At 35.7% G+C, this 27543-nt stretch overlaps 1 protein-coding gene across 1 annotated transcript in view; it reads left to right on the top strand.

Moving 5' to 3' along the window:
* Window positions 1-8949, top strand: part of LOC125658798 (uncharacterized) — a 55753-nt gene extending 46804 nt beyond the window's left edge. The window contains exons 21-26 of the mRNA XM_056148975.1: window positions 2600-2722; window positions 3218-3294; window positions 3711-3831; window positions 5815-5985; window positions 6452-6544; window positions 8117-8949. Of these exons, the coding sequence (XP_056004950.1) occupies window positions 2600-2722; window positions 3218-3294; window positions 3711-3831; window positions 5815-5985; window positions 6452-6544; window positions 8117-8322 (791 nt within the window). The 3' untranslated portion in view covers window positions 8323-8949. The remainder of the gene's footprint in view (window positions 1-2599; window positions 2723-3217; window positions 3295-3710; window positions 3832-5814; window positions 5986-6451; window positions 6545-8116) is intronic.
* Window positions 8950-27543: the final 18594 nt, after the last annotated feature.

Below are 27543 nucleotides of genomic sequence, written 5' to 3'. Positions count from 1 at the left end.
AAAGGGTGTCCTCGGTCTCTTGTTTATTTTTAACCACACAGGGTGTCCTCAGTCTCACGTTTGTTTTTAACTAAACAGGGTGTCCTCAGTCTCTTGTTTGTTTTTGACCAGACAGGGTGTCCTCAGTCTCTTGTTTATTTTTGACCAGACAGGGTGTCCTCAGTCTCTTGTTTATTTTTGACCAGACGGTGTCCTCAGTCTCCTGTTTATTTTTGACCAGACGGTGTCCTCAGTCTCTTTTTAGCTCACCTGAACCGAAGGTTCAAGTGAGCTATTCTGATCACATTTTGTCCGGCGTCCGTCTGTCTGTAAACTTTTCACATTTTCGACTTCTTCTCCAGAACCACTGGGCCAATTTCAACCTAACTTTGCCAAAAGCATTCTTGGGTGAAGGGCTTTCAAGTTTGTTCAAATGAAGGGCCATGTCCCTTTCAAAGGGGAGATAATCACAAAAATGCAAAAATAGGGTGGGGTCGTTTAAAAATCTTCTTCTCAAGAACCACTGGGCCAGAAGAGCTGAAATTTACCTGAAAGCTTCCTGACGTATTGCAGATTCAAGTTTGTTCAAATCATGGCCCCCGGTGGTAGGATGGGGCCACAAGGGGGGATCAAAGTTTTACATACAAATATATAGGGAAAAACTTTAAAAATCTTCTTCTCAAGAACCACTAAGCCAGAAAAGCTGAGATTTACATGAAAGCTTCCTGACATAATGCAGATTCAAGTTTGTTCAAATCATGGGCCCCTGGGGTTGGATGGGGCCACAATAGGGGATCAAAGTTTTACATACAAATATATAGGAAAAATCTTTAAAAATCTTCTTCTCAAGAACCACTAAGCCAGAAAAGCTGATTTTTACATGAAAACTTTCTGACATAGTGCAGATTCAAGTTTGTTCAAATCATGGCCCCCGGGGATAAGATGGGGCCCCAAGGGGGGGATCAAAGTTTTACACACAAATATATAGGGAAAAACTTTAAAAATCTTCTTCTCAAGAACCACTAAGCCAGAAAAGCTGAGATTTACATGAAAGCTTCCTGACATAATGCAGATTCAAGTTTGTTCAAATCATGGCCCCGGGGATAAGATGGGGCCCCAAGGGGGGGATCAAAGTTTTACACAAATATATAGGGAAAAACTTTAAAAATCTTCTTCTCAGGAACCACTAAGCCAGAAAAGCTGAGATTTACATGAAAGCTTCCTGACATAATGCAGATTCAAGTTTGTTCAAATCATGGGCTCCGGGGGTTGAATGGGGCCACAATAGGGGATCAAAGTTTTACATACAAATATATAGGAAAAATCTTTAAAAATCTTCTTCTCAAGAACCACTAAGCCAGAAAAGCTGATTTTTACATGAAAACTTTCTGACATAGTGCAGATTCAAGTTTGTTCAAATCATGGCCCCGGGGATAAGATGGGGCCCCAAGGGGGGGATCAAAGTTTTACACACAAATATATAGGGAAAAACTTTAAAAATCTTCTTCTCAGGAACCACTAAGCCAGAAAAGCTGAGATTTACATGAAAGCTTCCTGACATAATGCAGATTCAAGTTTGTTCAAATCATGGGCTCCGGGGGTTGGATGGGGCCACAATAGGGGATCAAAGTTTTACATACAAATATATAGGAAAAATCTTCTTCTCAAGAACCACTGAGCCAGAAAAGCTGATTTTTACATGAAAACTTTCTGACATAGTTCAGATTCAAGTTTCTTCAAATCATGGGCTCCGGGGGTAGGATGGGGACACAAGGGGGATCAAAGTTTTACATACAAATATATAGTTAAAATCTTTTTCTCAATAACCACTGAGTCAGAAAAGCTGATATTTTACAAGAAATCTTTCTGACATAGTGCAGATTCAAGTTTGTTCAAATTATGGTCCCCGGGGGGTAGGATGGGGCCACAAGTGGGGGGGGGGGGGTCAAAGTTTTACATACAAATATAGAAAAAAGCTTTAAAAGAACCATTGGGCCAAAGAAGTTGACATTTACATGAAAGCTTTCTGACATAGTGTAGATTCAAGTTTGCAAAGGGTAGTTTGTGCCATAATAGGGACCAAGGTTTTACATGCAAATATATATGGAAAGTCTTCAGATATGGGCCAAGGTGACTCAGGTGAGCGATGTGGCCCATGGGCCTCTTGTTATTTTTAACCAGACAGGGTGTCCTCAGTCTCCTGTTTATTTTTGACCAGACAGGGTGTCCTCAGTCTCTTTTTATTTTTAACTAGACAGGGTGTCCTCAGTCTCCTGTTTATTTTTAACTAGACAGGGTGTCCTCAGTCTCTTTTTATTTTTAACTAGACAGGGTGTCCTCAGTCTCCTGTTTATTTTTAACTAGACAGGGTGTCCTCAGTCTCTTTTTATTTTTAACCAGACAGGGTGTCCTCGGTCTCCTGTTTATTTTTAACCAGACAGGGTGTCCTCAGTCTCCTGTTTGTTTTTAACCAGACGGTGTCCTCAGTCTCCTGTTTATTTTTGACCAGACGGTGTCCTCAGTCTCCTGTTTGTTTTTAACCAGACAGGGGGTTCTCAGTCTCGTGGTTTTTTTTTTTACTAGACAGGGTGTTCTCAGTCTCCTATTTGTTTTTAACTAGGTGATGCGGAGCATGTTAGAGTGTTTTTCTACCATGTGATGACCTGTAAATATCTAAATGCTGCCATGATTGCTGTGACAATAGCTGGAGTGTGGCCCTGGTGTCTCTATAGGAACTCCTCAGGTAACCATGACAACTCTAGCATACTCATTGTAAACTGCACCCTGGAACCATCAAGCAGGGAAAAGCTCACTTTTGATCTCAAACTTTGATACAAGTTTCATATCTCTAGAGCCACTTGCTAGCTGTTTTGATTATGGGCAAGATGGGAGTTGAGGATCAGTTTGGAAAACATGAAGTATTGATTCAGAAATTCAAAAATAATAGTGTGGGAATTATGACATTGAAATTGGAGAATCTCATATTTAATCCTTCAAAAGAATGTCTTGCAGAATGTATTATTGTAAGTAAAGTGAAGTAGGGATATTTTACTGTTATTGATCCAGAATCATTACACAGCTGTAAGTGGTTCAGATAAGGACTCTCGCATGTTTAACATTCTGTTGCCAGTCAAGAAAATTTGTACATGTAGAATTCTGTTGTCAGACTAGGACTCACACACATGTAAAACTTTGTTTGGCAGACTAGGACTCACACACATGTAAAACTCTATTACAGAAACAAGCCCTGTGCTAGTTGTCATGGAGGCCTGTATAATGAAAGAACTCCAGGAATTGCAAGACAAGGGGACAAAGGTCAGCTTAATTTGTAACAGTGAAAGTAATACATTTAGAAATGAATTTCATTTTTGAAAGTACTTGAGGGCAGGAACTGTGATGCTTCACACCAGCATACTTCATGAGGCACGGTGGCATACGCACTTCTTTAAAAGTATGCTGTCAGGTGAAGCATTGCAGTTCTTGCCCTCATATATTTTCATAAATGAAAATTTTTTTTTTTATATCTGTTGGGATTCATAGCCATTAAAATAGGCATGCTATATTTATCTAGATCCATACTCACATTGTTCACAACAGCATTACATTTATGAGGAAATGGCTATCATTACAAAATTTGTAACGCTGTCGAAGACAAAACATTGGAAATGTAAATACATTATGGTGTACATGTAAATTGAGTACCATTTCTTTATGTAATGTCAACATTTCAGATCTCTGTTTGCCTAAAGAAGTTGGTCAACTGGGATGTGTGTGTTCACCAAAACAATGTTCTCCTACAGCACATGGTTAAAGAAATCGAGGAAAAGTGTGCCGACTTTCATAGCAACCAAGGTACTTTTTTTCCAGCTTTTCTTTTAACCCATATTTCTTACATATTGTGAGATGTCTTACTTATTAAACAAATATAATAGGTGTATTTTAAGAATGTGATTGAAAGGTGTCACAGGAGGTTCTTTAAATCAAATTTATATGTATGGTAAATGATTAGAAGTCAATCTTTTTGCACTCAAAACATTTTGGAATTAGTTGTCCGCCCTTGATAGAAATAGGAAAAATCTAATTTTCTAAAAATATCTGGTAAATTACAAAATTTTATTTTATTTTATATTTTTATAAAAGAAAAGTTTATTTAACTTTTACTAAGAGATTTTTATGAAAAACAGTTTATTTTAAAAATATTTTAATAAAACATGCTCTTCCCATTGACTTCAATTGAAATAAATCAAGCATTGATCAAAATTTTGTAAATTTCTATGGTTGATTATTTTTGTGTATGATAAGCTCTTCAAAATTATACCATGGTTACAAAAATCACACCATCCATTTTGAAATATGATCATAAAACAGTAAATACCATGAAGGGAAGTAACTCCTAATGCACTAAATGTAAATAGATAAAAGGCACCATAGCTGTCAAACAGTTTTAGGTTTACAGAATTGTATAAAATATTTTAAATCACCTGATCAGGTAATCTCGTGAGCTTATTCAATTAAGGTTTGTTTGTAGTCTGTCTTCCCACCACCGACAGTCAACTTTTTCTCATTTTCAGCATCTTCCCGAGAACCACACAACAAATTTGAACCAAACATCCCAGAAATCATCCTTATATAAAAGGGGGTTAAAGTTTCTAGTTTTTTCAACCCATGACTCATAGGGCTAGGGTGATCCCACAAGTGAGCTTTAAAGTCTTTACATGTGATCATATTGAGGAAGATTCATTTAAAAGTCTTCTTTTTTAACACTGTAGGCAATGAATTGGCAGAATTTGAATTTATCTCCTTAGCTGAAGAGTTGGAATATGAAATTGAATAAGTGATATGTACATTGTAAACAATTTCTATTTCAAAAGATTGTGAGTGAAACTGTAACAAACCATGGATTTCAGTCTCAATCTATGTGTGTTTTTACAAAGCAGTTCCTAATTACAGTCAAACCTCATTTTGAACTCGATTGAGATATTAATAGCAAACTAACAACTTATGACGGGATGATTTCAACTTCTCCATCATCAACTTCCCATATTTATGTAGCAATATTCCATTATCACCTGCATATGGTGTTGATATCTCTCAATTGATTCGATATGCAAGAGCTTGTTCTGCATATGGTATGATCAGTTTTAATATCGAGGCAAGCTACTGACAAATAAGTTGATGTTACTGGGGTTTCAACAATCTCATTTAAAGTCAGCATTCTATGGTTGTCATAATGATCTAGTTCGTCAATACAACCTATCATGGGTCAAATGTTGTCTGACGCGTTTCATACAGAATGTTAGACCGTTATCGGCACACTGATTTTGACTGGATTACTCCGTTTACCTGATCAAGAGTTAGGGCTCATGGCGGATGTGACCGGTTGACATGGGATGCTTACTCCTCCTAGACACCTGATTCCACATCTGATGTGTCCAGGGTTCCATGTTCGCCCAACTCTTTATTTTGTATTCCTTGTGGGAGTTATGAGATTGATCACTATTCGTTATCTTCACCTTTCATACTGAAGTTCAATTGAATGTATTTATAATTATTACATCTACCACAGTTTGCCAAGAAATTGATGTGTATGAAATGAAATGTTTTAACTATTGAAGCAATCGTTATATTATGAGAATATAGAATTAGAAAGTGCATGAAAATATTCACTTTTATAGGTTGTTTTATGTTGCCTTTCTAAGTGACCAGGACCAAGTTTATAGGGTCACTACAAGACAGTGCTTTGATTTTTCGGTTCAACTAGAGATTAAATTTATAAGCTTCAGATGGTGCTCTTTTTTCGATATCTTTGTGACCCTTTAAATGATTCTCCTACAGGTCAGATTGATGAGTTACGACGGGCTGTTGAGTTACTCTTGGTGATGCAGAAGGTGGGATTCTATAAGACGGTCTTCATCGGTGTGGCGGTCAGCCCTCTGGTCAACAAACTCCGGTCAAAGCAGACAGAGACTGTGGAGCATTATGTCAAGGTCATTGTTCAGATAGCAGGTAAGCGCATGATTGGAGAGATATTAATTAACTTGGAATATATTAATTATTATCATTGTACTACTGTAAAATCATATTATTGGAAATGCTGCAAATACAAGTTTAAATTTTTTAATCAATAGAGATTCTTTTTATTTTCGTTCTGAGTTTATTTGAACTGCTTTCAAACATATGTGATGTACCACTAAACAGACTGGAAGATAATAATGTTTGTCTAAAGGAATGATAAAGAGGCTGAAGCTATCTAAATATACGAAACTATCATGCTCTTTAAATGTGTGAGACAATCATGCAGTCTGAATGAATTTATTGTCATGTATTTGTGGTGTATAATGCACAGTTATTTTATTAGTCAAACAAGTCAGGAAGATGTGCTGATACAAGATAACTGCAGGGTATTTCATTGACAATTGTCTGAAAGTATCTCTTGTGAAAAAAATACAATTATTTGTATTTCTTGTTTCAGGATGTGCTCTAACACAGTTGACCACCATGAATGAGAAATGCATGTCCCAGATCATCCGAAAATACTTCACCAAAATACTCATGTCTGAAATAGGTAATAAAGCATTACACCAAAATCTTCAGTTTGAAATTCAGTAAAATGAAAATACTTTATTTGCAGTTTCCAATCAGGCATGTTTACAATTTTATGGAATGGATTGCTACTTGTTGTCCCCCACTGCAGGGGGACATAGAAATACCGGTGTCCATCCGTCTGTCCGTCCGTCCCACTTCACTTTGTGGACGCAACTCCTCAGAAACCGCTCAACGGATTTTGTTCATATTAAGTGGGATTGTTAGTCACCATGTGTAGTTGATCATATTACGCTGCCATTTTGATTCGACAATTTTGACAGGAGTTATGGGACTTTGTTGAATTTGTACATGCTACACAAGAGGAACGCTTTGTGGACGCAACTCCTCAGAAACCGCTCAACAGATTTTGTTCATAATTTGTAGGATTGTTAGTCACAGTGTGTAGTTGATCATATTATGCCGCAATTTTGATTCGACAATTTTGACAGGAGTTATGGGACTTTGTTGAATTTGTACATGCTACAATATAGGAACACTTTGTGAACGCAACTCCTCAGAAACCGCTTGATGGATTTTGTTCATATTTTGTAGCATTGTTAGTCACAATGTGTAGTTGATCATATTGTGTCACCATTTTGATCCGACAAATTTTATAGGAGTTATGGGACTTTGTTGAATTTGTACATGCTACACTATAGAAACACTTTGTGGACGCAACTCCTCCAAAACCACTCAACGGATTTTGTTCATAATTTGTAGGATTGTTAGTCACAATGTGCAGTTGATCATATGCTGCGATTTTGATTCGACAATTTTGACAGGAGTTATGGGACTTTGTTGAATTTGTACATGCTGCACTATAGGAACACTTTGTGGACGCAACTCCTCAGAAAACGCTCAATGGATTTTGTTCATATTTTGTGGGATTGTTAGTCACCATGTGTAGTTGATCATATTGTGCCACCATTTTGATTCGACAAATTTTATAGGAGTTATGGGACTTTGTTGAATTTGTACATGCTACACTATAGGAACACTTTGTGGACGCAACTCCTCCAAAACCGTTCAACGGATTTTGTTCAAATTTTGAAGATTTGTTAGTCACCATATGTAGTTGATCATATTGCGCTGTCATCTTGATTCGACAAATTTTATAGGAGTTATGGGACTTTTATGCTTCAACTTTTTTTTACGGCAGTGGGGTACATGGCTATGTGTAGCAATCTTGTTTATCATTGCTTCCTTGTTGCACAACTTCTAGGGGGTACAGATTACAATGATAGTGTACAGTCACGTACTATCACAGAGAAAACAGGTGACCAATGGTGGAATTGTCTTGGCTCTGTTCCAAGAAAATTAATGTTGATGAACTAATGATTACTACATAGATGAAATCCCTTCACTGTGTTTTGACATGAGTGTGTTCACAAGGCTGTGTATATGACTCTACACACTACAATATATCATGTGATGTGTGACAGAATGTTTCGTTCATAGCGATATGATCTGTTTTACAGTTTTAAACATTTTATGTCATTTTAAATTTATAACGAGTAATTAAGTGCTGTATTTCTGTGATTTTTTTTTACAGCGAGCCAGGATTTACAGCACAGTATAGCGCTGTCCCTGCTGGAGTTGTCCTCCCTGTCCCCCGTTACCGTAATGTCAGGATCACTCTATCCATGGTTCCTTGCTCATAAAAACGACATTCCCGCAGAATTTGTCCACAAACTGGAGAACATGCGACAACTTTTAGTGGCTCACTTCCCCTACTTGAGATGCCCCTCATTTGTATAGAAAAAATGGAAAATTTTAGTCCATACCTCAAGATTTGAAAGAAAAAATCCATATATTTGTGCGATTTCCTTGATTGATGAGACATCATGTGCTGTGAATGTAGTGGCTGGGATGCCTTTGCTCTGCATTTGTGTAGAATTGCCTCTGAACATGGCCGTGTGCTGACAAATGGATGTACAGTAGGATTATGTGCCATATATAGAATTCTGTGTGTCTCCTTCCCACTTCCTGTTGAGCTGACATTGATGTTAGTCTGTTGATAGTGCTACTTTATCAAATTCAGTAATCTACTGAATACTCCTAAATAAGATGGAGATGTAAAGATTTTTTTTAGAAATTTATATTGACTGTGTTATTATATATGGCTGTTTTGTATCTGTCTCAGAAATGCATTGGTACTGTGTGTGCTTCAAATGCTCTGTAAAACTGCTTTATAATGGCAATGTTACCCTCAATGCCAAGTTTTATATAATGCCAATCAAATTTCAGAGATTGGAGGAAAGTATGAATTTCCTGTAAATTGTGATTTTTTTGTCTTTCTTTAGATATTTCACAATGCATTCTAACAAGTCATATACATGTATCATTGTCTGATTGCTGAAGATTATATTGTTTTATGGAGATATATCTGATGTGTCCTTATTTTTTATAATCAGTCTGTGTCTGAGCCAGGGCTGTTCCATTAAACATATGGGGTACCCAGGGACAGCAATTTTAAAAGATCTATGGGATATTGATTCTATAGTATTGGTGGATGGCTTTTGCATGAAAATGCTTCTCTGAATGGTTATTTTACTAAACCATATAATATGTGAGAAAATAATCAGATGTAAAGCAAGACAAGTGAAGGTTTAATGTGAATTGAACGGCATTAACACCTTGAAGTTCGTTTCTTCTCCAGACGACTGAACTTTAATCCGGATTTCATTCCTGGTTTGATTCTAAAACTACTGTAACCGGAAATGCACCCGCGATTATCTCCCATTAAGGTAGCTCATTACACTAAAATTTTATTTAAGGTAGTACTCTACACCATCATAATGGCTGACTTCCTTTAAAATATGGATAAAAAATCGATATCAGCAATATTTGACTTTTCCATTTAAGTATACTTAGCCGAGTAGTTTAGTAGGTTAGAATACCGACTTCTGAACTGTAGGTCGCAGGTTCGAGTCCAGCAGGGGTTTTAAATTTTTTCAGATTACCTTCTATTAGAACTGTATTTTTTGACAAAATAAAGTAAATTTGAAAATTTTCAACTTCAAATTATTGTTGTACATATCCTCCACTTTTCATCTACATCAAATTTCTCTGGTGTAGCATACATCCTTAATGGCTGGTTAAAACACCTCTTATGAAGTATGATTTCAACATCGAAAGAGGGATACAAGCTCTCAATTATTTCAAATGATTTTATGTGTGATTTTTCCTGGAATGATAAAAAAGGTGTTTTGCTTGCAAATAAGGGATTCGAGCTGGAGTCCAAATTTCACTGATTTGGTGCATATGAATATCTAATAAAACATGTCAAAAAGATTCGGATATAAACCTTCTAATTCTTTAGGAAAAAAATATTTATGAAAATTGAAAATTTTTGTTAATATTTTTTTAAATCTACGGATCAAAAAAAACTTTTAAAAAACATGTCAGTTAGAAAAGAGGTATATGGAAGAAATATATGAGAGAGAAAAGTACCGGTCCTGATCTAAATTGATAGAAATTACTAAAATAATCATATTGTTGCTAATTGTATGTACTATTCATCAAGAAATTAGTTTCCTTTATAAATTCGTGTAATTTGTAAAACCATTTCGCATCAAGGGAATATAGTTTTCTGATTACAATGTTCTCTATGACTACTTTTTTATAATTCCGATCGAGCTTGGTTCAAATTTAAAAAATGGAAATACTTCTGAATTACGGCCATTTAATTTCAATTTCTTTTTATAATATATTTCTCTGATATATCCTTTTTCTAAATGACATGGTTTTTTGATAAAGATTTTATCCGTGTATTTAAAAATTATTACCGAATAACGTTTTCAATATTCAAAGATATTTTTTTTTCTTATTTCAAAAAATTAGAACGCCTATCTGGGTCATATAGGCATGTTTTCTTAGATATTCTTATTATGCATCAAATCACAGCAAAATTTGGATCCTGGAGTATCTTATTTGCAAATAAAGTACCTTTTTTATCATTCCGGGATAAATCACAAAAAAATCATGTAAAGCTTGTATCACTCCTTCGATGGTGAAATCATACTTCATAAGAGGGCCTTTATCGAGGCATTAAATAAAAAATTAGTGTAATGAGCTATCAGGCCCAGACTGACGGATTTCACCAAAGAACGTCAACAAAACTATCAACTCGTTCTGAATAGTCAGTCTCTCGTTATAATGAGTTATTATTTCGTTATAACGAGCTCTATAATATCTCGTGTTAATTATTACATTAACGAGATAATTACATATATCTTGTTTTGACGAGATGAATAACTCAATATAACAAGATACTTGTCATTAAAATGACACCTATAGACAGCTTCTGAAAGAAACAAAAAATCTACCCGGTATCATTTTACATTTTTTTTTTTTTTTATTGTCTGGGACAGAGCAGTATTAGTTATTTACAAATTCTCGAATCCCTCTTTACGGGGTACTACTAAACAGAATACGCTAGAGTACGTTGGTAAAATTTCATAATTTAATGCATTTTAATTGTTTATTTGTATGTATACCACTTAAATAAACATGGTTATAAAATAATATTGCAAAATTTATCAAAAGTATTTGTTTTTTAGCGATATTTTGACAAGAAAACGACATTCAATTTATTGAAGATTCAGCATCACGATCCCGATTATTATACTATTTTGTTTGGAGAAAGAATTGAGCGATGTGACATATTACATCAGTAATTAATTTTACGTATGATTGATAGTTATTCGGAATTCATGATCTTTGATTCTCCACCCCCCCCCCCCCCCCCCCCCCGGTTGTTTTGAGGGTTTCTATGCCTTTTAAACCTCCCTTTTCAATTCATCAATTTATTTTATATTTTGTTTCTTCGTCCACTGGCCAATTAGTGATTCAAATCAATTGAATAATTGCTGGCGTTTAAAAAAACACATCCAGTGTTGGTTTAAAACAACAGCGACAATCATCAAGAACTCATCTTCATAGATGCAATCATTTCATTTTTTTGTAAATCTAAATACCACTGAATGATTTATTTTCATGGAATTCACTGTTCAGTTGACTAAAATAGACTTAATACTTTAAAAATAAGATGAAGGCATAATCTTAGAAGATTAAATGTAATGCGCTGGTACTTTATGTAAATATGTAGTTAAATTTGATCGGGATCAAACGGTAAACTGTGATTCAAAATAATTCCTAAAATAATGAAAACAAACACAATATATTCCAGATATATATCTTAAAGGTTAAAGTAAAGTAAGAACACCTACAAACAGCAGTTAAATTGCATTGAATTAGGAAATTTTACCAGCGTACTCTAAAGTACTCTAGCGTACTCTGTTTAGTAGGACCGCTCTTTACGATGGGAAAAACCCGACCCTGGGGGACCTGTCACAATTGTTTAACACAGCGGTCACGTTTCCAATGAATTAATGATCGATATTGACTGCACATGGTTAATAAGCGGTCCAATTTTTAATGAATTAATTATTGGTATTGACTATGTAATGGTTGATAAGCGGCCCAGTTTCAACTGAATTAAAAATCAATATTAACTGCACTGGTGAATAAGCGAATCAGTTTCTAATGAATTAATTATCGATACTGACTGCACTGGTTGATAAGCGGTCTATTTTCTAATGAATCATTGATCAATATTGACTGCACTTGTTAATAAGCGATTCAGTTTTCAATGAATTAATTATTGATATTAAGCGAATCAAATCAGTTTCCAATGCAGGGACGAATCCAGGAATTGTGGTTACGGGGGGGGGGGGGGCACTTTATGAGGCAGGGGGTCTGGGGGCCTCCTGGGTTTTATAGGACTTGAAATATGTTTCCTATTTAGTCATTTGTACTATTTTCTATCATTTTAATAAGGTGAAATTAATAAAATGACACAAATTTTAAGGGTTTGGGGAAAAAATAAGTTCTCCCAATAAAGTAATTCAAGAAATCAAAAGATTTTGCCAATTATTTCTCCGAGAGTAGAAGAAATTATTGCTTCTTTTATCGTTTAGTACATTTTTCTGAACAAGACAACACGATTTACCATAAATTTGAAAATTTTAGGGTGGTGGTGGGTTAAATCCGCCACTGCAATGAATTAATTATTGATATTGACTGCACTTGTTAATAAACGAATCAGTTTCCAGTGAATCATAATTATTAATACTGACATTTGTGGTTAATACAGAACTTCAGATTCCAATGAGTTATTAATTTTTAACTGCACTGGTGGTTTAGATTCCGCAATTTCCTAGTTGCCCAATAGTTCTTTCCCTTTGTTAAACTCTGTTCCATTGAATAATTATCAATATTGACTACTGATCAATGTTCCAGTGAATAATTATCAATATTGACTGTATTGATCAATGTTCCAGTGAATAATTATCAATATTGACTGTACTGATCAATGTTCCAGTGAATAATTATCAATAGTGGCTGTACCGATAAATGTTCCAGTGAATAATTATCAATATTGAGTGCACTGGTTATTACAGCGACCCGGGCTCCAATTAATTAATTAGTGATATTGACTGCACTTTTACCAGTCTTGATTTCAGTGAATTAATCAATATTACCTGCACTAGTTAATCATGTATTGATTATCAATGTTTAAAAAATGCATTGGTTAAAAATCAATATTGACTACATGGTTTCTAAATAATGACAATGTGCATTATGTGTTTAAAAATGTGCATCAACCTGTGTAGGTATGTTTGATCACTGCGGCAGTATTCGCGCCACACGGATTGAAAAATCACAACCTGTTTCGAAAGTGCTGACAGTGGTAAATAAAACTATTCAAAAGAATGTTCAGTTAGGAATTATGATGTTATACGGTATTCATAGTCCTATACAATGTATATTTCTTCTTTAGAGTTTTATACTTTATTAGAATAAGGGTTCTCTATTTCTAGATTCACATTTAATTAGACAAGATTTCACGCTTGACGGTCTTTGTATGATGGGGTCCGACAGAGCAGCAGTCCATTTAAATATTCTGTCATCCCTCCATCGTCAAGGTCACTCGTCAGACCCGCGCTATTATACCCGTCTGAATAAGAACCGAGGGATCCTTAAGTTTAATCGCAACCCGTCAAGCACGACAAATGCGATACAACATCCTTATTGACCCGCGAGTACACTCGTAATGGAGTTTTCCTGTATATATCTTACCGTGGGGGAATCCTTTTAAATGCCTATCCTATATATCAACAATTGTTTTATGTCGAAGTGCTGACATTTAGAAGTACCCTTTTAAATAACGTCGTATTTATCTAGTAATTTGTGACAATTCGTATAAATTTTTCGCCTTGTTTACACTCGTTTCAGAAATCGAGCTCGGAGGCCCCGGTCGTGTCTTCCCCGTACTATGGGACCAATAAATGCAATCTCATTAGCTGTCGGTTTGTTGGGTTTCCGTGCCACGCATGAGAAAGAGAAAATGTAAAACCACATGCCTGGATATAAAACATATTTTATTCCATGTGAACAAATCGCATGTCGTAAGATTTCTTCAAACGTTCATAGGTTCCGAAAAAGCTGTGTTTTCGGATAGAGAAGTGCGGTCATTGACCTCCGTCAGCGGTAGGAAAAACACGTGCAGGATTTATCGTCTGCTGTACGGTTGGGGATGAGCAGATCATATTTGCCAACTTCTCTCCCTCATCGGAACACGTTTGTTATGTACACGGCGAAAAATGACTCCATAAAAAACATTTGTGAGCTGGCAGAAACTGATTTCTCTTCTGGCGACCAGGGACGACTGGACGCTCAGACACATTTAACGCCGCCGATGCAGAGATTGGTTTAGATGTTCACCGCCACGTCTAAAAATAGACATCTGTATCTTGGCAGGAAATCTCGGCAGCAGATTATACACGGTAATCTAATTGAAAGGATTATCATCTCGCCAAGGAACAAAAAATATAAAGATGGAGGGCAATAATGGCACTGTTTAGTGATGGTTTTCGTGTTGTGTCCTGTGTGATTTTCTGAGGATTTTACATGTGTTGTGAATTTCATTCAGTTAAACAACCGTATTGGGATCATATTCTCTGTTCTTACATCATGAAAGTAATAATTTTAAAATGCTGAGAAACCCGACAAAGGTCGGGGGCACAGGATTAGCCCTTCCTGGGATCGCAAAACCTCCCAAACCCCCATGCTGGCTTGACCTAAGGTCATCCTCGGACGAAGGCGGAGGAGGATCGAAACACTCCCCTGGTAGTCAGACTCATCCCGGGGTACGTTCAGGAAAATCTGGGAAACGTCCCCGTTCAAAACTCCACCGAACTCGAAGCCAAGCATGTATTGAAAAAGATATCCCGAATGACGATTTGACTGTGTCCTTGGCGGACGCTAAACCCGAGGAACTGGGTCTTTGTAAGGTGTATAATAAAACAATCGTGATGGAAGCGACAACACGTAAGTGTCAGAACTGGTTACAGGGTATTGAAGCGTGTCATCTTCAAGATGTACTCCAGACGAAAGTGACATCACAAGGAGAGGAAGTGACCGTGGATGTGGAAGTTCCAGACGACACGCACTGGGACGATGATACAGATGTCGGTTATCATGGATATCTAACTTATAGTTCGTCAGAGTTTGAACCTAACGTCTCTTTAACGGGGATTTTCCCGGATATTGTGTCGGCAGACGACACCTCCACGTGTTGTGTTCCAAGTAAACAAACTTTTAAGAAAACGCGTGAGAAATATGAACTCCGTAGCAGTGACTCAAACTTGTGTTCTTCTCCGATGCATACTTCCATGAAAACTCTAGACAGTTGATGTTAAACATTCCACTGACGTAGAACGAGTATCTGCCGCGATTTAGCGCTTGTGGTTTGGTCAACTAGTTTTACGGGTGCACGATGTGCCAATTTGATCTCGCTAACTATGATTTTCCATGTACGAGACATTATATTTAATGAAGTAAAGTATGATTACGCTTAGCATCGCTTGTTATAACTGTGACGCTCTCACGGCACGTTGTTTAGGAGTGGGTTCACTCTTTACTGGGTTAAAAAAAATTATGGACATAGGATCCCCCGTAAGTGTTTTTATAGAATTTTATAAAACTATTTGTAAAATATTGGTAAGAACCTGTATTTACCACGGATTCCCCCTATGAAATCACTGTTATTTTTAATTATTCACAAATCTTTACTTGAAAATTCAATGGAAAAAATATTACCCAAAAATAGAAATCCTTCAAAAACGTCTCTTTCTTGGTGCATTTTTTGTAATAATGAGTGATTTTACATCGTGGTTTTATCAAATGATATATAATCCAACGTCAATACAGTAAAACACTACTTCATTTGATGTGCCCTAAATCTTGAGTATCCTAACCCGCATTAACTAAATCTGTTAAGCCGTTATATTTTACCTGCATCGCGTTCTTGCTGCAATTCTCCCAGGGTTTAATTTACCCACTTTGGTTAAATAATAATCTGTAAATATTTAATTGTTGAGATTTAAAACACCTCGTCACATTTGAATAAATCGATGGATAAGGCGCCTATAGCTTATAATGCAACGTTTCGGTCTCGCTGAATGTGCACTTGATCAGGGTCAAATTCACGCGAGAGTGAAATCCCATCCCCTGAACGAAGTCATGACGAATGTGTTGCAAGTTAGCGCAAGTGCATGGGCCTCAGTTAAACAACAGGCACACGGGCCTTAACGGTCACCTGAGTATCATAGCCCATACAAGGAGTCTCATATTTGCATAGAATCTTTTGTGCACTGCGTATATGATCTTTTAGAATACTTACAATTCCTATTCAATTACAGAAGAAGAAAAAATGGAAGGTTGAAGGATGTACATGTAATTCCCTAATTGTTTCGATACATTTTCATTATGTGGTAATATTGGGCTTGAACCCCGGACCCAGGAGCCATGAATTTAATTCACAATTCAGGTAGAAAGCTTCATGGACATCATAATCACGCACTTAGTTTTTCTCAAATTTACAAGGGATTAGAGAAGAAGTTCTAAGATTTAATACATTTTTATGAGTATGGACATATTGGCCCCGCCCCAGGGCTTGCACTTCTGGTCCCGAAGCCGTGGGTTTCACAATTTAGGTAGATAGCTTCATTGACATCATAATCATTCATTTGGATTTTCTCAAATATATATGGGAGTAGAGAAAAAGATTTTCTAAGATTTAATATATTTTCACTATATGGCCATATTGGCCCCGCCCTAGGGCCTTAAAGGAACGTGGACACGATTTGAGCTGAAAATTTTCCAAATTCTATTTTTTCCATTTAATTGTTTATAATGCTTAACTGAAGTATTTGTAATCCTCAACCAAAATTTGAATATCAGTTGTTGAGTTACAAGTGAGATACAGTACTCACAATTCCTTATCATGTAAACGAGGCTCGTGCCATGTTTTTTTGTTTACATATAGATTGCTAAAAACAAAATCATATTTAAAACAAAATGAGATGTGTCAAACACTAGAAACTGTTTAATTGTGTTCAGAATTAACTTGTAATTTGAAAAATCTGCTTTTAACGAAACTGTTACTTGTATATTTTACTTATGTAAACAAACACATGACACGAGCTTTGTCTACATAGCAAAGAATTGTGAGCTCTGTATCTCCCATGTTTCACGACAACTGACATTCAAATGTTTGCTAACCATTAGAAATACCTTATTGAACTAAAGCATTGATCTAAACATTAAAAATGGAAAAACAAAATTTGAACATTTTCATCTCAAATCGTGTCCCTTGAACCCCAGGAGCCACTGATTTCACAATTCAGGTAGAAAGCTTGATGGACAGTATAGCTATGCATATAGGTTTTCTCAAGTATATATGGGAGTAGAGAAAAAGAATTCTAAGATTAAAATTTATCATAATATGGCCATATTGGCCCAGCCCTAGGGCCTAAACCCCTGACGCAGGAGCCATGAATTTCACAAATTTGGTAGAGAGCATCATGGACATTGTAACCAAGCATTTATTTTTCTCCCACACGTATGAGAATAGAGAAGAAGATGCGTGAAAATATGGTCATTTTAATATATCTGACCCCGCCCATGAGGCCCAAGAGTGGTAAGGTCGTACTTTTTACAATTTATATTCCTCTCATGATAGAAATGCTTCACACCAAAATTGCCTTGTAGTTTTCAAGAAGTTAAAAATTGTTAACGGACCACGGATGAAGAGACGATCAATGGATCACATGAGTGATTCTTTATGAAAGGTAAAGATAACGAACAGTGATCAATCTCATAAATCTCACAGCCAGTTTGGCAAACAAGGACCCCTGGACACACCAGAGGTGGGATCAGGTGTCTAGGAGGAGCAAGCATCCCCTGTCGACCGGTCACACCCGCCGTGAGCCCTTATCCGTAGTCAAAAATCAGTGTGCAACGAACGGCCTAACAATCGGTATGAAACACGTCAGACAACATTTGACCCAATGATAGGTTGTATTGGCAAACTAGATCGTTATAATGACCACAGAATTTGCGAAATTCTGATTTTAAAACGAGACTGTTGAAATCCGTGTATCATCACCTTGTTTGCCAGTAGCTTGCCACGATTTAAAAACTGGCCATACGCAGAACAAGCTCTTGCATATCGAATCAGTTGAGAGATAAAAACACCATATGCGGGTGATAATGGAATATTGTTACATAGATATGGGAAGTTGATGGAGACGCTGAAATCATCCCGTTTGTCATAAAGTTGAATTGTTAGTTTGCCGTTAATATCTACTTTCAATAAAATATCCAAGTATGAAACAGAAATGAATGACTCTCATGGTGTCTTTTATTTCAAGCTCGCAGGGATATATCAAATCGACATATGAATGAAAGTTATCAATAGATAAAACGTCGTCGATATATCTAAATGTCGAATCGAAGGCCACAGCAAGATATATTTTATTCTCACGTAGAAGTTTCAGAATAAATTCTGCTTCATATGAATATAAAAAAAGATCAGCTAACAAAGGAGCACAAATCGTGCTCATGGGTATTCTAACAGATTGTTGGAAGACCTGATCATCAAAAACCACGGAGATATTGTCAATGAGGAACTGTAGCATATTTTTTATTTCAACTTCAGAATACTTGTGTTTAAGAAAGTAATTTTTTGGATGATATTACACCTTTACCCTCCATATATTTTTCTACGTGCGTTTAGGGACATGTTAAACGACCAAAAATGAATGTTGCAATTAGTTTCCCGTTTCGAAGTTTCTTCTGGACTAAAACAAGTTGCCGAACTAAGTGTATAGCGTCTTCTGATGGTCCGATACAGACCGAAGAACGATAACTCCAAGTTGTACAACTATCGCTCTTTGATCAGATGCATTGAATTCTTCTGTAAAAACAAGGGACAGAAATGTATCTTTTTATGAAAATTGATAAATTAATTTGAATTAAAAGATAAGAAAAATATTTGAAACAGTAGTACTCGGAAATATCTTCTACAGTATAAAGTACAGAAATAGGTGACATAGATAGGATATTGACCAAAGAGGTTTGTGTATTATACAGCTGTCCCGGACTGTTGTATAGCCATGAATTCATGTGCATTTACTGTACACCGAAAAGCAAAGCTCTGAGTCATTCATGACGTTGGAATACAATGTGCTTATTGATATTGTCTGTTTAGGATCAGCATCACCACGCGTTTGAAGTTTTCGAAGTTTGTCAAACTTTGGGAGAACTGGAAAACTATCGTTGAACTGTAACTTAGAATATGAAGTATACAACAAAGTGTGCTTTATGATATTAGTATATTTAATGTATGACATAGTGTGCTTTATGATATTAGTATATTTAATGTATGACATAGTGTGCTTTATGATATTAGTATATTTAATGTATGACATAGTGTGCTTTATGATATTAGTATATTTAATGTATGACATAGTGTGCTTTATGAGATTAGTATATTTAATGTATGACATAGCATGCTTTATGATATTAGTATATTTAATGTATGACATAGTGTGCTTTATGATATTAGTATATTTAATGTATGACATAGTGTGCTTTATGATATTAGTATATTATTTAATGTATGACATAGTGTGCTTTATGATATTAGTATATTTGATGTATGACATAGTGTGCTTTATGATATTAGTATATTTAATGTATGACATAGTGTGCTTTATGATATTAGTATATTTAATGTATGACATAGTGTGCTTTATGATATTAGTATATTTAATGTATGACATAGTGTGCTTTATGATATTAGTATATTTAATGTATGACATAGTGTGCTTTATGATATTGGTATATTTAATGTATGACATAGTGTGCTTTATGATATTAGTATATTTAATGTATGACATAGTGTGCTTTATGATATTAGTGTATTTAATGTATGACATAGTGTGCTTTATGATATTAGTATATTTAATGTATGACATAGTGTGCTTTATGATATTAGTATATCTAATGTATGACATAGTGTGAAACGATGTGAGGATGTACAAAATGGTTATCATGTTTCTTCATTTCTTTCACTGATAATTTGAATATGAAAAAATAATAAATGAGGAGAAAAGAGAATGAATGAAAACTGATCATTCTCTTTTCTCCTCATTTATTCTTTTTTCATTAAACAAAAAAGAATCTCAACCCCACCCCCACCCCACCCTCAGAAAAACCCTCCCCTAAAAAAAACCCACAACCACACGTTGACTGACACTGAATCCCGTGCATATGCTTTGAAAAACAAACAGAAATTACAGTGCAACCGTATATGAATCGAGAGAGGTGACAGAAGATGGCCCAGTGTTGGAAAGCTTTAACTATTCCACTTGATTTTTTATCTTATACTTTGTTCTAAAAGATTTTGCTTACCAGTAGTTGATTTAACCTACCTAACTAAAATATATGATTTTCCTTTCAAATTTTAGGAGTAGGGGGTTGGCTTAAATTGAGCGATCGAATTTAAATTTAGACAGTATTGTACGCTTGGTAAACGAAATACATGTGGATTTATGCTATTTTACATAGTCATGTGTATTCAATTGCGAAATATAAGAAACTTTACATTTTGGGCCGTATACGGCATATACCGTATTGAGTTCTTTGATCTAAATTTAAAGAAAATTGAGTCCAACATGAATGACCAACCTACTTTCTAATACGGTGTTCTAGTCTAATACGGCAGAGAAGGAGACGAAGGCCCAGTGTTCTAGTCTAATACGGCAGAGAAGGAGACGAAGGCCCGGTGTTCTAGTCTAATACGGCAGAGATGGAGCGAAGGCCCAGTGTTCTAGTCTAATACGGCAGAGAAGGAGACGAAGGCCCAGTGTTCTAGTCTAATACGGCAGAGATGGAGACGAAGGCCCGGTGTTCTAGTCTAATACGGCAGAGATGGAGCGAAGGCCCGGTGTTCTAGTCTAATACGGCAGAGAAGGAGACGAAGGCCCAGTCTTCTAGTCTAATACGGCAGAGATGGAGACGAAGGCCCAGTGTTCTAGTCTAATACGGCAGAGAAGGAGACGAAGGCCCAGTGTTCTAGTCTAATACGGCAGAGAAGGAGACGAAGGCCCAGTCTTCTAGTCTAATACGGCAGAGAAGGAGACGAAGGCCCGGTGTTCTAGTCTAATACGGCAGAGAAGGAGACGAAGGCCCAGTGTTCTAGTCTAATACGGCAGAGAAGGAGACGAAGGCCCAGTGTTCTAGTCTAATACGGCAGAGATGGAGACGAAGGCCCAGTCTTCTAGTCTAATACAGCAGAGATGGAGACGAAGGCCCAGTCTTCTAGTCTAATACGGCAGAGATGGAGACGAAGGCCCAGTGTTCTAGTCTAATACGGCAGAGATGGAGACGAAGGCCCAGTGTTCTAGTCTAATACGGCAGAGATGGAGACGAAGGCCCAGTGTTCTAGTCTAATACGGCAGAGATGGAGACGAAGGCCCAGTGTTCTAGTCTAATACGACAGAGATGGAGACGAAGGCCCAGTGTTCTAGTAAGATTGGACAACAAAACAGCCGAATGTGACGTGTTGTTTTTTTTAATGTGAAGTTTTGATTGAACTTTGTCTGTCGTCAATTAAATGACCACCTTGTGATTTCTTTTCATGAACCACAGGGCCAGAGGCAACCCAACTTGTTATAAAGCATCATTTGTAAAGGAGATTTATGGTTTTCAATTGAAAGGTCGTGTCAAGAGTGAGGCTCGAACTCACGACTTCCCGATTACAAAGCGAACGCTCTACCAGGGGGCGGATTAACCAGACTTTTAGACGAAAGAAATTTAGTTATGCCGTATTTCAAGTATAATTTCGCATTTTTCTCGACATGAAATATAATAACACAACTTCAAAGTTAATTACATTTTCCGTCGTTATACCACTGGACATGTTAGTCGTTATAATGTCAATTAAGGTCGGTTTACACTACTAAGTTTACCCAGACTGAGTATAGAAATGGGTTAAGTTAACTCTTTTCGACGAGAAGTGGGTTAACTACTGCCGTGTTGGTTAAATTGCACCTGTAACTGTGAAGCTGGGATCTGACTAAACACACTATAGTGTTTAGAATTGACAAGGAATATGCAGTCTCTACGTTGAGTATGGTCCATTTTACGACGACTCGACTGCAGGATCTACCACAACCATATCTCTATGAAATCAGTTAAGATTTTCTTCAATCATTGCTTACTACCCATCATAAGTCTGTATCACTTGTTACTGTAAATATATCAAAGACTAAACTTACTTAGTGCTTAGCCATCACAAGATTTGTAAAAATATACACAAGTCGAATAACGTTTAAGGTGACGGACTGCTTAATTAGGAAATATATGTTGCTCTTTCATAAGTACATATGTTCTTTTGGATTCTACGGGTTCGTAACCAGATACCTTTTTCTTTAATTTTTCAAAATTTAATTCATATCAATTTTTTGGGTAACCAGATACCTTATCGACTGAGCTACGATGATAGACAAATATATATGATTGCTACAAATAATTTCACAATTGTCATCTTGGGAAGTAATGCCATAAACAGTATGAGTTTGTTTAGTGAGCTACCTTACTACAAATGTTTATAGTTATTTATATCTGATGTCTTCTCGCAGTGATCTACCCAGTTAATTCCTAGTGTTCTAAGTTAACCCATTAATTCTATTTTTAGAAAAGTAAAGATAATGAACAGTGATCAATATCATAAATTCCATAAAGAAAAAAATTAAGACCAGGGCAAACACTGATCCCTGGACACACCAGAAGTGGGATCAGGTGCTTAGGAGGAGTAAGCATCCCCTGTTGATCGGTCACACCCGCCGCATGCGCCGTGAGCGCAATATCTTGATCAGGTAAACGGAGTACTCCGTAGTCAACTCAGTATGTAAAGAACGGTCTAAAATTTGTATGAAACACGCCAGACAGCATTCGAAATGCGGTACGAGAAAACAGGATTATTACGTCAATTGAACTTTCCGAAACCTCGTTCTGAAAAATAAAAAGTCATGAAAATTCCAGAGGATTAAAGCTAGATCACGTGTAAATAAGCATGTATTACACAACAACTCTCCCTTAACAAGTTTAAAAGACAATGAAAACTTAATGCTTCAAAATACAAGACCTGATTGCATATACATGAACATCAAATCAAAGCAAAAAATCATGAAACTATAATACAGTATATTCATGATATGCTAAGCATTTGCAATAAAATTGATTTACTTAATATCAATATACTCTTGTAACATGAAAGGTGAAGATAACGAAAAGGGATCAATCTCATAACTCCTATAAGCAATACAAAATAGAGAGTTGGGCAAACATGGACCCCTGGAAATACCAGAGGTGGGGTCAGGTGCCTAGGAGGAATAGGCATCACATGTCAACCGGTCACGCCCGCCGTGAGTGCTATATCTTGATCATGTAAACGGAGTTATCCGTAGTCAATATCAGTGTGCAAAGAACATTAGATTCCATATCGTGTATTTATGATTCTTGTTTGTCATTTTATTAAAAAAAAAAGTGATACATGTAATTCATAAAAACAAGTAACATTCAATTAAACATCAAAATTGTAAAGCTAACAACAAAGCGAGACGCTCTTTTTCAATGGTAGAATCATTCTGTTGTCACTTTTTAAGTTTCTTTGAAAAATAAGAAACATCTAGATCTATATCTACATTTTCAAGTTCTTGGAACAAACTGGCACGTGTTCTTTACTTTATGACCTAGAGAGGTTGAAGGATATAGGAGGTATAACTCCTGGGAATCGTTTGGACATACATGTACATAACAGTAAATAAAAACCGGTTATCCTAGTCTTAGGCAAATGTCCTACACAATCCACCAACACTCGACTTAAAGGTTCTCCAAAAGCTGGATTTCAAGTAACAGCACACTCCGACTTTGGAGGATTCTGCTGGTGGAAGAGTCCTTTTGTTAAGTTAGGCACTATCGATGTCTTTATTCTGTTCCGAAGGTACCTGATCTCGCTTCAGGGTGTCCTTGCCCTGCATGGTCTAACTGCAAATTAGGCCATCATCTTCACTGAATTTTGCCAAAAAATCACTATGAAATGACTGTTTGAACACATATACTTTCATAACCAGTGAACTTCCACGAAGGTCAGAAAGGAAAGTGTCACCGAGGTCAATTTAAGGTAGCACCAAACAGCTGTAAAATTAGTTTTCACTTATATCTTCTTAATTCTGTTAATTTGATAAATGAAATCTTCATAATACTAATATCCAATGATGTCCTGAACAAACTTACATAATTCATGGCATGTATAAATTAGCATTTTCTGAAAAATATGGGCGACATCTACATGTAATATACATGTATTGGAGGTCTGGGAGTCTAAATCTTGGATACATTTATTTCATCTTTAGAAGATTTAATTGTCTTTCATAAAATAATCCTAGTTTGAATTTTTTATTTTAAAATATATCAATTTCTGTATTATTTTGTTCATTATGTTAATTTTTTTTTCTTCAAAATTTGAACAATACATTTCCCTTTAAGAGATCTTGATATGTAGCAATTTTATGTTTAAGATTTGCTATTCACGAGCCATGCATGTTATTTTGAAAGTTTCAAGAAAGTTTAACTTCAGGGAAAATTTTACTTATTTGTTTGGTACTACCTTAATGCGATAAATCAACCGTGACAAGAGCGTGAACATGGTCATCCTCGATTTCTTCTATAGTATGGGAATCGCTCTTGTAGCAGCATAGGGTGAATATAAATCATCTTCATCATCGGACGCGACCTTGAAAATGATTTTCTTAGAAACTATGGGGCCTGGTACAACTTTGCTACCAGTTAATCGTTGCCTAACAACAAGGTTGGTTGGATGTCTATTGTTTACCGTACCCCTCGATAATTTTTCACTCATATCGATACTTTACAATTGCCGATGAAGAGCTGCAAAATTTAGGTTTAAGCTCAGCGTTTACGATCTTTGAGCAGTAAATGGATCTTTATCAAGCCATACCTAACAAGAATGCATTCACTAGGAAGGGCATGTCCAATACCTACGATAACTGGTTTAGTACTTAAAATTACTGATTTCTGATAAATTCTATGTAAAGGTACATCAACGACGCCTAGCTCCACACCCTGTAATAAAACTGACTTACACACTAGATCGCCAGAGTCAATGAGTATAAAACAAATCCCCGAGACTACAACTGCTTCTGAAATAACTATGTAGAAAATACAAGGAAAATACAAGTTTCTCTCACATCATTCCCAAAAACCACGTGGCGACTTTGTTTATCTCCGGTGCCTTAATCGGAAGTTACGTAAATTCGAGACCTTCTCGCCCTATAGACTTTTTTTCTCAGTTTTAACAACATTTTTTTAGGTATATAGTTATATAGTCAGGCTTTTACACAACCCTTAAAACTTAACCTGACAAGGGGGTACAGGGTTTTAAGAATTCCAACTCTTTCGCTCACACATTCACACGGACAGACATTCATACTAAACAAAGGCTAGAAGTAAAGAAAGTAGAAAAATTGACAATGTACTCTGGCTGAGTTCATAAATATCATACTATAGCATACTATAACAATTAACAATCAGATATATGATGTAATACCAAGGTTGTTATAAAACAAAATACTACTTTAAACACACTATTGATTGAATATACATTTACCTCATTTCTTACAAAGAAAAGGAAAAATTATAACAAATGTATATAATACTAAAAAAGAAACAAGTTAGGATATTTTTGTTTTAACATAATTTACGTTATACTTGAGCTTATGTTTCAAATAATTTCCATTTGTTTTCAAACTGATCTGTACAATCATATTTACTTGCAATTTGTTTGTCCACTCTGTATACATTAGTCCAAGTGGCTTTAAATTTACTCAATGACAAACAATCTCCTGTACATTTGGAACAGTATATATAATGTTTCAAATGGTAATTTACAAAGTTTACCATTTTGATTTTCGAACATCCAAGGATAAAAGTTTTCTTATCAGTTATAGTATTGAATGAAAAGGTTTCAGTTAACCAACACTGCACATTTCTTTAAAAAATACTGACTTTTTCACGATCATACATAATATGTTTCAATGATTCTCTCTCCTCTAAACAAAAAGTACATAAATCGTTGTCTGATTTCCCAATCATTTTCAAAAAAGTGTTTGTAGCTAAAATTCTATGATTTACTAGATATTGTAGCCATTGTAATTTTATTACTATCTTTTGTGTTCATAAAAACATCCTTATGAATTCCTCTCCATTCTTCACTAGATATTTCAAATTGTGTATCCCATTTTTTTGGTCCAGTTGGTTTTCTTTGCTAGAATTCAATATTTTGTAAATTTTTCTATTGTTGGTTTTATCATCTAGTAAAGGTAAAATATGTAAGGGAATAGGTGGTTCTTGTTCTTTATAGACTAACAGAACTGGACTTTGAACCCTGAGTATCAGGACTGTCAGAACAAAACGAAACTAAGGCTTTCCATTTCCATTTCAAAATACCGTACAAACATGTGGTTGTGGGTTGTGACGGTTCATTGTTTTTCTCTTAAGTTTAAAACAATCATTAGGCCTAATCATATGACATTTTTTCTTATAATAAGTACAGGTTGGAAGCGATCCTACATCAGAGGAATCTTCAAAACGTTCTGACCTAGCAGAACCACCGCAAGGTGGAGACTAGGGATTGAAGAAATAAAAGGCTGAAACATTTTTTGTCAGAGTTTGTAGTTCCTAGAAGATAGAAAAAAAAACTACTAGATTAAGATTTAGTTTAAAAAGTCCTTTCATGAGATAGAGTGTAAATTTCTGACATAATGGCGGCGTCTTGAAGAGTTTTCACATTTTTGTCGTCTAAATGTGTTATCAAATCTGACGAATATACATGTACTCCTCAAACTCTTTTGCTAGAATGAGCTGAATGAGATTATTGAACGTTTCATCAATTCTCTCAGCCATTGGTCAAATAAATGTTTTCTATTGCAAATTCGACGTACATTTTATTGTCAAACTCGTGGTCATTTCAAAATTTCTTCGACTTTCTCGAATTGATGAAAATATTTTTCGACTAATTTTTCATGAAATTATGGAATCAATCCAATATTTTCAACTACATCAAACTCTTTCTAGAAGGTTCACATCCAAACTATAATCTTAATGTCTCAAATTCAAATTCTCTCTCTCTCTCTCTCTCTCTCTCTCTCTCTCTCTCTTCATTTTCTTTTTCACTCTGGTCTTTCATTTCTTTTTCACTCTGCTTTTTTCATTTTCCAATTTCATTTTTTTCTAATTCAATTGTATTCTATCTGTTTCACTTTCGAATTTTATTTTTCTAACTGTAATTGAAACATCCAATTTGTCATTTTTACAGGTTCAATTATTTGTTTTTCAATTTACTACTTCTCAAAATGTAGCTCTTAATCGCTTGTTTTTTCCATAGAAGAAACCTCTAATCCGAAGTATAAATATTCTGTAATCAACTCATCCTTTTTCAAAGCATCAAAAACGGTCTGACCGAAAACATGTTGATTGGTATGA

This window comes from Ostrea edulis, chromosome 9, assembly GCF_947568905.1.
Source record: "Ostrea edulis chromosome 9, xbOstEdul1.1, whole genome shotgun sequence".
Lineage (NCBI taxonomy): Eukaryota > Metazoa > Mollusca > Bivalvia > Ostreida > Ostreidae > Ostrea > Ostrea edulis.
This window is presented reverse-complemented; position numbering and strand designations above follow the sequence as displayed.